This window comes from Lathyrus oleraceus, chromosome 5, assembly GCF_024323335.1.
Source record: "Lathyrus oleraceus cultivar Zhongwan6 chromosome 5, CAAS_Psat_ZW6_1.0, whole genome shotgun sequence".
In the NCBI taxonomy this organism is placed as follows: Eukaryota; Viridiplantae; Streptophyta; class Magnoliopsida; order Fabales; family Fabaceae; genus Lathyrus; species Lathyrus oleraceus.
In genome coordinates, this window is record NC_066583.1 from 149,358,748 (window position 1) to 149,374,598 (window position 15,851).

General features: G+C 33.9%; 1 protein-coding gene across 2 annotated transcripts; it reads left to right on the forward strand.

Moving 5' to 3' along the window:
• The first annotated feature begins 5,204 nt into the window (after positions 1-5,204).
• On the forward strand, positions 5,205-11,846 carry LOC127079108 (amino acid permease 3). 2 transcript variants are annotated; one of them, XM_051019528.1, is made up of 8 exons: positions 5,205-5,379; positions 5,621-5,712; positions 8,135-8,278; positions 8,375-8,608; positions 8,867-8,960; positions 9,517-9,731; positions 10,017-10,156; positions 10,758-11,846. In XM_051019528.1, exons 3-8 carry the CDS (start codon positions 8,146-8,148, stop codon positions 11,400-11,402), a joined length of 1,461 nt encoding a protein of 486 aa, XP_050875485.1. In that variant the 5' UTR covers positions 5,205-5,379; positions 5,621-5,712; positions 8,135-8,145; the 3' UTR covers positions 11,403-11,846. The 2 variants fall into 2 exon arrangements, with proteins under 2 accessions (XP_050875485.1, XP_050875484.1); XM_051019527.1 differs by having other exon boundaries at positions 5,206-5,379; positions 8,121-8,278.
• Positions 11,847-15,851: the final 4,005 nt, after the last annotated feature.

A 15,851-nucleotide genomic window follows, 5' to 3' on the forward strand; every position in this document is an offset into this window, starting at 1 on the left:
TAAATAGATGGTATCAGTGTCTCACATGCTAGCTAGTTCTGAGATGATGTGTCAGACATTCAAGCTACTCTGAGATGATGTGTCAAGCAAGCAAGCTAGTTCTGAGATGATGTGTCAGTCATGCAAGACAGTGTGAGTTGATGTCTCAACCATGCAAGCTATCAAGAAGTGACTCCTCAGCATGTAGGAGACAAGACAACCACGTGTCTGACATGTAAGCTAGTTCTGAGATGATGTGTCAGACATGCAAGACATTCTGAGATGATGTGTCAACCATGCAAGCTATCAAGAAGTTAGTCATCAGCATGCAGGAGACAAGACAGCCACGTGTCGGACATGTAAGATAGTCAGAGATGATGTGTCAACCATGCAAGCCATCCACAAGTGGCTTGTTCAGCATGCAGGAGACAAGACAGCCATGTGTCAGACATGCAGATGGTGTCGCTAAATGGTTTGGCGCCTCCACTTAATGCTTGTACATGGTCTCCAATTCAAGTGGCGACCTCATGCAATCAGACCTCGAAACCAAGCATTCAGACCTCGAAACCAAGCATTCAGACCTAGTTTTGCATGCATGTCCCTATGGAGGCGCCAATTTGAATGGCGACCCCTCTTTAGGATTGTACATGGTCGCCAAATGAGGTGGAGACACCATGCAAACACAAATTTTTATGCTCTCATCCATTTGCCTATAAATACATCCACTCCTTCAACACTTCTTCCACACCAACATTCTCACTACTTCCTCTACAATACTTCTTTTACAATTTCATCTTCAACAACATCTTCCAATTTCATCTACACCAACTCCCCAACAATATGTCTTTACTCACAATGGGCGAAGCACAAAGAGCAACAATTGCAAACATCGCAACATATGTAAGTTTTTTCTTTTGTTAACTTTTTATCTTTCATCTTCACCAACCCCATTTTATTTTGAAATACCAACTTAGTCAAGTGTTATATTATTTCTATTATAGGATGTATCAAGGTTTCGAACTCGAGTCCACGAATTTGTCCCAATGGACCCGATGATTCAACCTTATGTTGAACTCGTCGGTTTTGGTCATATTAGCAAGATTATGTCTTGGTCTATAGATAACAAGTTCATTCTAGCCTTATGCGAAAGATGGAGGCCAGAGACACACACATTTTGGTTTCCAACCGGTGAATGTACCGTGACGTTAGAAGACGTCTACATGCTTTTAGGACTATGAATTGAAGGCAAAGCTGTTAATGGTAAGACCAACTATGCAAATTCAATTTGCATGGAGCTTTTAGACACTGATTTGTTAGATGATAATGCTAGAGGTCAAGGTATACTACTCTCACGCCTAAAGTCATATTATAATAGTTTATATTTAGATGAGCATTCTATCGAAGATGCTTGAATTGTAAAAACTAGGTGTTACATTATGCTGTTACTAGGATCCTTTTTATTTCCCGAAGGTAGTGGTTCTAGCATGCATATTATGTACTTACCTCTACTTAGACATGTAGATAGAATAGGTAGTTACAGTTGGGGATCCGCTTGTCTAGCCTATCTCTATAGTTCGTTGTGCAAAAACTCCCACAAAGACACATCTACATTTTCTGGATGTGCTGTTTTGCTACAAGCATGAGGTTGGTCAAGACTACCGTCTCTAGCACCGGTCAATAACAACCCTTTCACTTTTTCATATGCAAAAAAGTAAGTTGTTTAAATTGTTATATCTTTACTTACTTCCTTAAAGTTTATTACCTCAAACTATTTTTTTTTAACTTTTTGGTGTAGATGGTCGGCACGTGGTATGAGTTACAGCAGATGTCCGAGACACTGTATTACTCAGTATCGCAACCTGTTGGATCACCTTCGACCGACAGACGTAAGCTAAATAACTTCATTATTTCGTCATATTATGTTAACTTTTTCTACATTCATTATAATCCTATCTTCTTTAACATTTCAGTTCATTTGGCGTCCATACCTTAATCTGGATCATGACCATGAGGTCAACGCTGAAGACGCAGCCGTATGGACAACATGCACACCGATAATACGGTTCACAACTGTGGAGATGCACAACACCGATCGTGTGAAGCTGCAGTTCGGTATGGTCCAGAATATCCCAGATCCCCCAGCTAGCCTAGGAGAATGACATATGCGTAAAGTGAACGACCAATGGAACTTCAACCCTTGGCAAACCTTCGCAAGATCGGAGTGTCGCAAGTGGAAGCACCGTCATGACCATGTCTTAACTGACGCAGTCATGCCAAATGAGGTAAAACCAAGTCGTACTTATATGGCTTGGTACAGATCGGTTGGTTTTCAATTCATCGCCGATGATATGTACCTCTACGACCCACGCCAGACAAGTTACACACAAGAAGGATCAACATCTAACCCCTAACAACATTCTCAGCCCGGTTACTCACAACCCCCTATCCGTCAAACTTTCCGTTCCACAAACACACAAACATACAACCAAAACATGCCATTCACCCAACCCCAATACAAAGAACATATCCCATACCACCACCAACAAATTGACCATCAACCTCAGACCGAACATCGCTTCGCACCCACACCATCACCCTACCAAAGTCGCCTTAGCCAAAACACTAACCACCCCTCCTCCTACCGTAGCCAAGAAGCCCAAACATCACAAAACCAAAACATCCCACAACCCTATCTCTTCCAAACACCCCAACAACCTTTCCAACCTTTCCTAGACGCATCATTCACACCCCATGTCTCCCTTTAACCGTCCCGGTCGCCCATCCATGAGTCAACCACATCCCAACTTCTCTGGCATGGGTCATGAGCTCAACTACGCTGGTACACCATTATTGAATACTGAAGACTATGCTGACTTGGCTGAATACCTCAATGGATCTTCTCCTGTAGGAGGTAATGACGCTCATGGCCCCTCAGATGAACAAACACCGGTGCAGAATCGTCAATGTGGGTTAGGGCAAAGGGTTAGGGTAGCTAGGGGATGTGGGACCGGAGGTCGGTTAGGTGATCCCGGTCATCACCATTAGGTTTCTTTGTGTAAACTCCAAATTTTATTAATATCAAGTCGTATTATATCAAATTTATCTTTGTGTAAACTCCAAACATTAGGTTTCTTTGTCTAAACTCCATTTTGGCAAAATTCACATACACATGTTTTGACTGAAACCCTAATTTTGGGTCATCTACCCAAGAACCTAACTCACTCATTTTTTATGATTTTGAGGTGGGACAAAGTGAATTGGAAAGTTTGAGATGTCTACTTAAATTTTTATGTTGGACAAAATTTCATAATTCAAAAATAAACACATGTGATAATACAAAACATTATAGGCCACATAACAATTGAAATGTCAAAGAGTCCAAGTTCAGGTGCCCATACCTTTCTAAAACAAAATGCAAATGATGCAAAATTTTAGTCCAAATTCATTGTCTTGATAATATCTACAACTTTTATATTGAAGGTTTTGTCATTTGAGGGTTTTATCATTCAAACAGAAGGGCTTGAAGTTGGTCCCTTTTGGCAAAATTCACATACACATGTTTTGACAGAAACCCTAATTTTGGGTCAAGTTTGCAATGACCTAACTCACTCATTTTTAATTATTTTGAGGTGCGACCAAGTGCATTGCAAAATTTGAGATGTCTACTTCAAATGTTATGTTGGACAAAATTTCATAATTCTAAAAGAAACACATGCGATAATACAAAACATTATAGGTCAGATAACAGTTGAAAAATTCAGAAGTCTAACTTCAACTGCCCATAACTCTCTCATAAAAAATCCAAATGATGCAAAATTTATGTCCAAATTCATTGTCTTGAAAAGATCTACAACTTTCATGTTGGAGGTTTTGTCATTTGAGGCTTTTTTAAGGGAGTCGCCAATTGAATTGACGTCTCCTCTTAAAACTTACACATAGGCGCCTATTGGATTGGCTAGGGCACCTGCCCTACCCAATCCAATTGGCGCCTCCATTCAAGTTTTAAGAGGAGTCGCCAATTCAATTGGCGCCTCCTCCTAAAAGTGGGGTAGATTGGAAATTTTTCTGAAACCTGGGATATTTTGGGAATTTTTTCGAAAAACTGGGTTATCTCGGTAAAAAAACTACAGTTTTAAAGAATCTAATAAAAATGTTAATGTGTTAGTAAATGTAGGATGTATTCTTGATTTGGAATTTATTGTTTTTGACTCGACGCTAAATATTATTTCGAGGTTGTCAGAGGATGACATTAAAAATATAATTAGTAGTTCTTTATTTTTTTTTTGTGCTTAGGACCTATCTATTACCTAAAACAATAATATGAGTTTAATAAAATTTAATGAATATTAAAGAATCATTATTATCATATTATTTAATTAATTGTAAAAATGATTTCACAAGCTAAATGTAATACACCTAAATCATATAATTTTTAATGAAAAAGTTAGTTAATAAATATCTAAATATTAAAAATAATTTTTAATAATAAAAAAAAGTTGGTTAGTGAAAATTAAAAAAATAATTAATAAATATTCAGATATTAAAAATAACTTTTTATAATAAAAAAAAGTTAATTAGTGATATAAAAAATATTAGTTAATAAAATAATAAAGTTTATATATATCAGTACCCATTAATTCAAAAAGAAAAATTATTTTTTATTTTAAAAAAATAATTTATTTTTATAATAAGACACTGTTCATTATATTGGGTAATATTATATACAGTGTACTGTATGTATTTAATGTAGAAATTTCTTAAATATAAGTTGCTTATTAAGTTTTCTATTTTCTCATTAATTTTATTGACATAGTTGAAAAATTACCTATCAGATCTATTATTTTAGCATAATTTTCTTCTTGAAATATGTACATAGGGTGATAAAATATGGATAAAGCTAATGTGTCAGGTACACGTTAAAAAACCTAAAATAAAAAATTTAAATTGGAAAAAGTATTGAAAAAATTATTAATTATTATTAATTTTTAATTAAAATAACTCAATTTCTAACAAAAAAAATTATTTTTAGATTTTTTAAAAATTTAATTAAAATACATTATAAAATAATTTTATACGATTAATTAATTTTAAATGTTGGGTTTGATTTTTATTTTAATCATTTTTTTACACTCATAACCACGTGCGTATTAATTAATTTTATTTTTTAATTGATAAAATTTCCTGCCAAAAACAGAAAATGATAAATTAGTATGATTTTACTTCTGTGTATAAAAATGAATGAAAGTTATAATTGAGCTCAACATTGAATTGCGGCTGTAGTGGTTTCAGTTACTGACGCCTAATTGAACCGCCGACTTCACAAGGCGGTTGGCCGGCGAGGTTGTCGGAGAGGTTCCTGAGGCTGAGATTCGTTCAAATCAATATAACGAAAATTTTCCGGTAAAGTTTCTAGTTCTATAATTATTAGTATTATTATTCTATATTAATTTTGACCACTTCCTCTCTTTTCAGTTTCAGATTCATGTGAATTGGATGCGTGTTTTTGTATCCGTTGATTGTAATAATGATAGTGTTTTTAGATTCCTGATGTTGATATTTGATTTTGTTTGCGTTCAATTTCACTGGTACTGTTCTGATTACTTTTCTTATTCTTGAATGATTTTGCAATTTGCAATATCAGAATCTCTCACTGAGATTGAAAATTCAACGAGAGATTAGGAAGGAAAACCTCGCCGCACATTTCGTTTCTCACCGGCCACCGCTAGCTGCCAGGTAATAGTAATACACACTCTGTTTTTCCTACTTGTTCATTGGCTACCACTTTTAACCTAGTTTTTGTTTTAATTTCAATTTGGGGAATTCTGAGTTTTAACTTGGTGTGGTTGTGATTTTTGAATGCTATTAGTGGAGTGAAACCATATTTCATTCTTATGAATAGTAGTGGAGTTTGATGTGTGACTGATCTGAACCTGGTTCGTTAATTTGGTTTGGTTAATGATTTTAGTGAGCCACTAGATTTCAGTTTCTTTATGGCCTGGGTAATTAGTGCAGTGTTTTGAAAAGTTCTTTTTTTGTAAATATTAAAAAATTTGATTTGATTTGCATTTAGTAGATTGTTAGGTGAATACTGAATATTAAGAATGTTAGTAACCTTTTTTTAAGAATCTACTAGTACTAAGACACATGATTTTTAGACTTTTAACAATTTTTCGCCCAAAGTAACTCTTTGAAAAGCTTAAGAGGGGTCTAACAAGTTATCCATGTGTTGTTAACCGTCGAGATTTTTTTATTGAGAATTGATTCTTATTATAAGAATATAGGTAATGCTAACTTGTGCCTTAGGGGCACAAGTTAAGAACCAAATGAAAAAATATTATCTTGAAAATTGTGTATTGATTTTAATAAAAATATAAAATTAATTTTTTAATTGTTTTTTCCAATACAAATTTTCTATAAATTAATATTAGGGGTGGCAAACGGGCATGCCCGTCCCGTTTAGGTCCACCCCACAAAAAAACGGGGCGGGGCGGGGCGGTCATAGTTGAGGATGCGGGCCTAAAACTTATACCCGCCCCGCAAAAAGGTGAGGGCGGGGCGGGGCGGAGAAAGTCCGCAAAAATTTATGTAAATACACGTGCCCGCAAAAACCCGCGAAAAAAACGGGACGGGGCGGGGCGGACACATTTGAGGGTGAGGGCCTAAATCCTTGGCCCGCCCCGCACAAAAGTGCGGGCAAAACGGGCATGTCCCGCGGGCCGAGTCCGTTTTGCCACCCCTAGTTAATATTATCCTAAGAATATAAAAAGAACCTTCCTTAAATGTTGGAGATGCTATGATTCTCTTCCTTATATGTTGATTTTAATGATAAAATTAATATCATTTACTAAAATACCCTTATTTATTATAGTAAGTGAAATAGATGAAAAGAGCGAAAGTTAATAAATAAGAGTATAATAGTAAAAAAAAAATTCCTTTAAATAAGGAAATTAAGAGTTGATATTTTAAAACACTTATGATTTGTTATAGATTTAGAATTTGATATGAAAATTATATTAGTAAATAAAGCTGGTAAATGACCAAAGTATCAACTATTTTAAAAAAAGTAGAGGGTTATACTTGGTAGATATAATATTATCAGGTAAATGTAGTGTGTCCAAGGGTCAACATTTATCCGGTAAAATAAAAGAGGAGTGAACTATTTGTCGTCACTTAGTGAAGTTAAATCCCAATGTAAGAAATGTTTTCTTGAAAATTGTGTATTAATTTTAATAAAAATATAAAATTAATTTTTTAATTGTTTTTTCCAATACAAATTTTCTATAAGTTAATATTATCCTAAGAATATAAAAAGAACCTTCCTTAGATGTTGGAGATGCTATGATTCTCTTCCTTATATCTTGATTTTAATGATAAAATTAATTCCATTTACTAAAATACCCATATTTATTATAGTAAGTGAAATAGATGAAAAAAGCGAAAGTTAATAAATATGAGTATAATAATAAAAAAAAATCCTTTAAATAAGGAAATTAAGAGTTGATATTTTAAAACACTTATGATTTGTTATAGATTTAGAATTTGATATGAAAATTATATTAGTAAATAAAGCTGGTAAATGACCAAAGTATCAACTATTTTAAAAAAAATAGAGGGTTATACTTGGTAGATATAATATTATCGCGGTAAATGTTTATGATGGAGGGAATACATACAGAAAGTTTTTTTTTATTTTTAGAAATAGTGTGTCCAAGGGTCAACATTTATCGGGTAAAAATAAAAGAGGAGTGAACTATTTGTCCTCACTTAGTGAAGTTAAATCCCAATGTGAGTGGACCCCATTCAAATCTTTTGATTAATCATGTGCATGTGTTTGATTATGCGGTGAAAATAATTGATTTTGAATGAATTGATTCTGTAAAGTTGATTTTGCTACTTAGGATTTTTAATTTGAACTTTCCCATAAGGTTTCCATTTCTTAAAAAATTAATCAAGCTCTGAGATTTTTTTTTTCACCCACTAACCAATCTATTCCAATATTACGCAGCCTACTTAATGTATTTAATTGAGCCAGCCTCTTTCATTTGTGCATGCTTTATCCTTTGTTTGTGGTTTGTGAATGCATTCAGTAGTTGGACTGGACAAATAAGATTTTTATTTTGATAATGATTTCTCACTTATAGTTGTCCTGCGGTAGATCCGTAAAAGATGGTAGAAAACATTTCCAGAACAAACCTTAGCTACCGTGGAGATACTGATGGCATCGAGGACGCCATAGATGGCGCATCTTTACACACTGACTCCAAATGCTATGACGACGATGGCCGTGTTAAACGAACAGGTATATGTTAATGTACATTATATACTTTATTGTACATTACCTTTGTTTCCTTGATTGGATGATTAATGTGATATTTGATGTCTTAATATGAGTCAGGAACTGTTTGGACTACATGCTCCCACATAATAACAGGTGTGATAGGATCTGGAGTGCTCTCCTTAGCCTGGTCCATAGCTCAGATGGGTTGGATTGCTGGTCCTGCAGCCATGGTCTTTTTCAGTATCATCACTCTGTATACTTCATCATTTCTCGCTGATTGTTATCGTTGTGGCAACAGTGAATTTGGAAAGAGAAACTATACTTTCATGGATGCAGTTCACAATATTCTTGGTAATGCATTACACATTATTATGGGAATAGCACCATATGACAATTTGTTTTTAGAAGCCGGGCACATAATAATTTTATTTAAACTTTAAATTACTATCCCAACTTTATATTTGTAGCTGCTTTTTTTAAATGTCATGTGAGTTAACATTTTTGTGTATATTTGACCATCATATTCACACACACGCGCACACTCGCAACATAATGACCGTAGATATAATGAGATGTACACCATAATATGTATTATAATGTGTTTTGCAGGTGGTCCCAGTGTTAAGATTTGTGGGATAGTTCAGTACTTGAATCTTTTCGGAAGTGCAATAGGATACAATATTGCGGCTGCCATGAGCATGATGTGAGTTAAGCCATATTATGTCTTTGAAATGACGAAGTTTAGAAAATGTTTTGATTTGTAAATAGTATAATTACAAATTTATAAACGTGAAATAAGATGAATTTCAATTATTTTTTCTCTAATGTTATGTTCAGTAAGATTCAAATGGATTTTAATTTTGTTCACATTGATCAAGCCATTTTGAAATTTTTTAGTGAAGTTAACAAAATATACTTATTAACATAAAACCAATTTGCCTGTAAAAAAAAAAGGAACATAAAACCAATTTGAATGTATCTTTAAAGTAACTTCCAATGTGGAATTTTATTTACAGATCAATTTAAATCACACTTCAATATATTCCAATCAATCAAGCTAGATTATATTAATTCTGTTGATGGCAGTTGTCTTTTACTATGGCATGTATTAAATTTTACCACATGATTGACATGCACAGTAGTTGTATTTCATTGTCCCTTCACAATGGTTCTTTCTACTGATATATGATTATATAGTTTGGTTGATGATCATTGAATGGTTTGTGTTGTTTGACTTCGGCGGGTTTTTTTGTTGACAGGGAAATCAGAAAGTCTTACTGTATCCATTCCTCTCATGGAGAAGACTCATGTCACATTTCGGGCAACCCATATATGATAGCTTTTGGTGTGGCACAACTTTTCTTTTCTCAAATTCCAGATTTTCATAACACGTGGTGGCTCTCAATAGTTGCAGCAGCTATGTCATTCTTCTATTCTACAATTTGTCTCGCTCTTGGAATTTCAAAAGTTGCAGGTTATATACCTACTTCAATTTTTTGATACAAGTTTTCACTTATTTTTTGTCTATTGTTTTATCGGCACCTGTTGAACTATAGGTTTACTGCAGAAATTCTCTTATTGTTTAAAATGTGTGACATGCCTAATGCTTTACTGAACCTATCAGATCACTTGCAAAACAACCTATACAGTTTATAAGTTCAAGGGTTGAAGTAGTTGAATTTTGTTTCGTGATAGATTTTTGTAATTTAACTATAAATAAAGTTGGTTCTTACATTTTCGCTTATTTTGTTCAATATAGAAACGGGTACGATCATGGGTAGCCTCACAGGAATAAGCATCGGGACAGTGACCCCGGCCCAAAAAGTATGGGGGGTTTTCCAAGGTCTTGGAAATATCGCCTTTGCCTATTCATATTCTTTCATTCTCCTGGAAATTCAGGTACACCTTTAAGAAACAATAACATCATGTGCCAAGTCATGTTAAGTTTTAATATCTATATCTAGAGAGAGATGCTAGTACATTATTTTACCATGACAAAGTTCACGAGACTTCAACATACCCCTTTGTAATACTTACTAAAGTTACACACACAGATCCCCCCACATATAAAATGTTTTTATTTCTACCTTCGTTTCTTTTTAAGGTGTTTTTTGTGAGGAAACAAAATTATTCTTATTCATTTTTCGTTGTAGAAGTTAAAAACTAACACTGATTACTATTTTATCAATATGTAACATTAAATAGTCAAGGAACATAAGAGTATTAGGAAATTGAAAATAATTTTAAATTTAAGAAGAGTATGATGCACTTGTTCTATAATCTTAGTCGATTGACTCTTAAGAGAGTATCTAGCCACAGCTGATTACATCCCGTTTTAGATGTCCGGCTCTTAAGGTACATAAGAGTACCTAACTACAGCTGATTACATCTCGTTTTTTGCACAACTATTTCAGCACATAATTTGGTGTGAAGGGATGTGAGTATACAAATGTGTAAGAAGCTTTATTCAAACTAATTAATGTTTAATCTGAATACACAGGACACCATCAAATCTCCACCATCGGAAGGAAAGGCAATGAAGAAGGCTGCAAAGCTAAGTATTGCAATAACCACAACATTTTATTTGCTCTGTGGCTGCATGGGCTATGCTGCTTTTGGAGACGCAGTACCAGGTAACCTGCTCGCTGGATTTGGTGTCTCGAAAGCATATATTATTGTAGATATGGCTAATGCTGCTATTGTAGTTCACCTTTTCGGAGCATACCAAGTGTATGCCCAACCCCTCTTTGCCTTCATTGAGAAAGAGGCAGGAAAAAAATGGCCCAAAATTGACAAAGGATTCAAAGTTAAAATTCCCGGTTTGCCAGTCTACAATCAAAACATATTTATGTTAATTTGGCGGACAATTTTTGTTATCATCGCCACATTGATTGCAATGCTGATTCCTTTTTTCAATGACGTTTTGGGAGTGATTGGAGCATTGGGATTTTGGCCTTTAACTGTTTACTTTCCTGTGGAGATGTATATCATACAGAAGAGGATCCCAAAATGGAGTAGCAAATGGATTTATCTGCAAATAACGAGTATTTTCTGCCTCATAGTATCTATTGTGGCTGGTCTTGGCTCATTGGTTGGGGTCTGGATTGACCTGCAGAAATACAAACCATTCAGCTTAAAGAATTGAATACCTCATAAAGTATATTGCCTCTTTCTGCAAGTAAATGGCCGTGGGAGGTGGTGATTATCCCGGTCTCAATGGGATCTTGATTTCACAATTGGTAAAATTATCCCTAAGTTGCATTTAAGAATAATAACCAGTATTGAATATTACGACACTCTCACTGTACATTTTTTAATCTTTAATTAATTTTTGTACACATACTAGTGATACTAAATCATAAATGAGGTGATAATCGATGCTGTGATAAGGATTTATGCTTTGATGCAAATATTGAATTTTATTTGTCAGGTATATCTCCATGGTCTTGTTAGATAGTAGTAATAGTAGTGGGTATTTTCTTATAGTTGGACTATGACTAGTGTAGTCTATTTATGTCTTATTGTAAATGTAATTTGAATAAGTTATGCTATTCGCATTATAGTTATAGTCAATTTCTCTCTTTTTCTACTTTGTTATCCCTATTGTTAACATGATATCTAAAGTTTGATTTAATCTTCTTTGAATTTATTGTTGCTTTAGCTATTGAGTTTTCAAAAAGTTGGGAATGTGTTTATTTTGTTTGAAGATCCATATTGAATTAAATATGACTTTGGTTGACTATCTCTATTAGTTATTTATTCCTCCATTGATGTTTGATCTCTTTCTCCTAATTAAGTTTGTTTAGTTGAGTCTTGTGTGCAATGTTTTATATATACCCTTTTTAAAGGTTTAGTGAAGTGTCTCTCATTCAATCCTATTCTCTTCTCTCTCTTTCACACATCACTATCGTGAAACCCTAATTTATTATCTATTTCTCTTTTTCCTAGATAAGCTGTTTAGTTGAGTATTTTGTGTGCAATGTTTTATATACACCCCTTTGAAGGGTTTAATGAAGTGACTCTCTTCAATCATACACTTTTCTCTCTCCATTATCCAAGTGGGTTATAGTGTTTTTTTTCTATTATTTAACATCAAGAGTATGGTTCACAATAAGGTGAATGATGACATAAATCTCAAATGAACGAATTTCTGCATATCTTTCAATTCTTGATGTGAAGAATTATGATAAGTGGTGCAAGTATATGAATGTGGTGTTTGGTTATCAAGATGTTTTTGAAGTGATTAAGAATAGTGTGATGCCAATTGAAAGGTATGCAATTGCTGCACAAAAGGTTGCATTATAAGGAAGTGAAAACGAAGGATTACAAAACTTTGTATAATGTGTTGATGCAAATAATTTTAAGAAAGTTGGAGATTGTGAATCTTTAAAGCAAGTATGAGAAATTCTTAAGAAATCGTATGCTGAGAAGGTAAAGGTGGCGAGGTTACAAACTAACAAAAGACAATTAGAATTGATTCATATGAAGGAGAAAAAAAATATTAGTCAATATGTAACAAGAATCACAAGATTGGTGAATCACATTAAAATTCGTGGAGAATCAATTGTCGAACATATTGTGGTTAACAAAATCTAGAGATCTTTAACATCAAGATTTGATAATGTGGTTGTGAAAATTGAAAAGTCCAAAGATCTTTCGAAGATGAGCCAAGAAGAATTGCAAAGCTCTTTTGAAACACATGATGGATGAAAGAACCGTTGATAAAGAAAAAGTAGAGGTTACAGTGCAAGCATAATTCAGCAAAGACAATAGAGGAAAGGGAAAATTGTGTGGGAATAGAGGCATGGGAAACTATCACAACAATGGTGGTATAAATTCTAAAAAATTCAGCAAAGTAACATCTCAAAAGGATGAAAGTAGTAACAACAATCATGGTGGATCTAATAATGACTATAGAGGTGGTGGAAGCTATAGAGAAAGAGGTAGCAAAAAGAAACCTGACAAGATCAATATCCAATGCTAGATTTTTCAAAAGTTCAGACATTATTTTGATCAATGTTATGAGAACAAGAAAGATCCACAAGAATATGAAGCAAAACTTGTTAGGCAAGAAAATGATGATGAAATCACCTTGTTAATCTTAATGGTGATTATTGCTAAAAGAAGTGGTAGTCAAATACAAGTATCTTGAAGTCAAATTAAAAAAATCATATATTTGACTACCAAATGAAGAAAATATGCTCGTAACCACCAAAGAAGATGTTGAATGGAGTGATCAATGATACCTTAACTCAAGGTGCTCAACTCACATGACTGGAAGGAATGATTTATTTATAAAGATATAATTAAACCATAAAGAATAAGGTGAAGTTTGCAGATGATAACATACTAATAATAAAGGGGATTGATGATGTATCAATAAGGAGAAAGAATGACAATCATTCTTTAATTTTAGATGTGTTATATATTTTTGGAATCAAGTGTAATCTTTTAAGAATAAGTCAATTGTTTGAAAATAGTTACAATATTCACATGGAAGACAAAATGTTGAGAGTTTTAGATTCAAGGGGAAATTTGATTCAAAAGGCCCATATGCTAAAGAATAGAACCGTCAAAATTGAGCTCAATGTGATAGATCATACATGTTTGGCAACAACTGCTAGTAGAGAGGAATTGATTTGACATTATAGACTTGGGCATCTCAATCTTAGAGATCTCAATTCTATGCAAAGGAATGGTATGATTTCAGGTTTATCAAAGATACATAACCATCAGAAGTGTGTGAAGAATGTGTTTAGGCTAAGCAACGTAGAGGAAGTTTTAACAAAGATGCATGATGCAAAACCAAGTGTCAACTTGATGTGGTGTATTATGATGTATGTTAACCTATGCAATTGTATTCGATAGAAGATAATAAATACTTTGTCACATTCATTGATGACTTTAGTAGGAAGTTATGAACATATTTGATAAAGAGAAAATATGACATATTTGAACTATTCAAGAATTCTAAGTCAATGATGGAAAGGTAAAGTGGTTACAAAATAAAAAATTTAAGGGCAAATGGTGGAAGTGAATATGTCTCAAATGATTTTGACAAGTATTGTGACCAAGAAGGTGTTGTTCATGAAGTAATGCCCTCTTATACACCTCAACAAACTAAAATTGCTGAAAGGAAGAATATGTCAATCATGAACATGGTAAGAAGTATGTTAAAAGGTAAGTACATGCAAAAGAATTGTGGGGGGAAGTTGTGTCCACTGTCACATACTTGTTGAATATGTGTTCAACTAAGAAGCTAAGAAATATCACTCATGAGGAAGCTTGATCAGAAATCAAACCAAGTGTGAGCCACTTGAAGGTGTTTGGATTAATTGCTTATAAACACGTTCCCAATCAATTAAGAAGAAAGATCGATGATAAAGGAGAGAAAATATGGTATGATATCACTCAACAAGTGGTTAGAAGCTCTATGATATTGAAAACAAGAAAGACTATGATTAATAGGGATGTGATTTTTGATGAAACGAAAGACGTAACAAATGGCAGCCGAATACAAGCCCGAGGTATTTGAATACCATAAACCTGATACAAGACATGCAATGTTTGAAGATATAAATTTAGAAACAAGAAGAGTCAAAGAGGAAGGAAATTTGAGGAGATCAACAAGGCAAAGAAGAATATCTTCTAGACTACAAGATTGTGTAGTCTTCCTTAATAATGAAGTAACTAATAGTGGTCATCTTGTCCATTTTGCATTTATTGCTTAATTTCAGCATATGAATCAGATGAAGCATTAAATGATTCAAAATGGATATGTTCAATGGAAAAGAGATAGATTCAATAAAGAAGAACATGGCATGTGAGTTAGTTGATCTACCTCAAAGAAAGAAGAAAATCGGTGTGAAGTGGGTGTTCAAATTTCAAAGGTGAAGTGATCAAGCACAAGGTTAGATTAGTGGAAAATAAATTTATGCAAATAGAAGACATAGACTTTGAAGAAGTGTTTGCACCCGTGGTCAGAATTGGGACCATTATAATAGTTGTTGTAATTGAAAATAGCAATAACTAGTATATCTATCAAATGGATGTCAAATCATCATTTTTGAATGGTCCATTATAAGAAGACGTGTATGTAACATAAGATCCTGGTTTTGTTGTCAACAATTAAGAATCAAAGTGTCTACAAACTAAGGAAATCGTTGTATGGCCTCAAGCAAGCACTTGCGCCTAGAACAAGAGGATTGGTGGATTTTTAAAGGAGCTGGGATTCAATAAGTGTGTATCTAAACATGGAGTGTATGTCAAGAAAGATACATGCAAATGACTCATCATCCCATGTCTTTGTGTTGATGACTTACTTATCACAGGAAGCAATGATGATTGATGACTACATTGGTGAATTAAAAGTGAACTAATGATGGAGTTTGAGATGACAAATGTCTGTCATATCGCATACTTCCCTGGCTTTGAATACCAAAATACAAGCAAAGGATGGTTTATGCATCAAAGGAGGTATGCACTTGAAATTATGAATAAATTTGAAATAGAACATTGTAATCCTGCCATAACACCTGCAAAACCAAGCCTGCAATTATCAAAGGAAGAGGATGTGAAAAGGATTGATCCAACA

What these genes read in the sequence shown, in the direction of transcription:
- LOC127079108 (XM_051019528.1), top strand. Translation starts at nt 8,146, where the DNA reads ATGGTAGAAAACATTTCCAGAACAAACCTTAGCTACCGTGGAGATACT. An exon ending in TGCAGTTCACAATATTCTTG is followed by an intron (nt 8,609 to 8,866) that starts GTAATGCATTAC and finishes TGTGTTTTGCAG; the next exon opens with GTGGTCCCAGTGTTAAGATT. An exon ending in TGGAATTTCAAAAGTTGCAG is followed by an intron (nt 9,732 to 10,016) that starts GTTATATACCTA and finishes TGTTCAATATAG; the next exon opens with AAACGGGTACGATCATGGGT.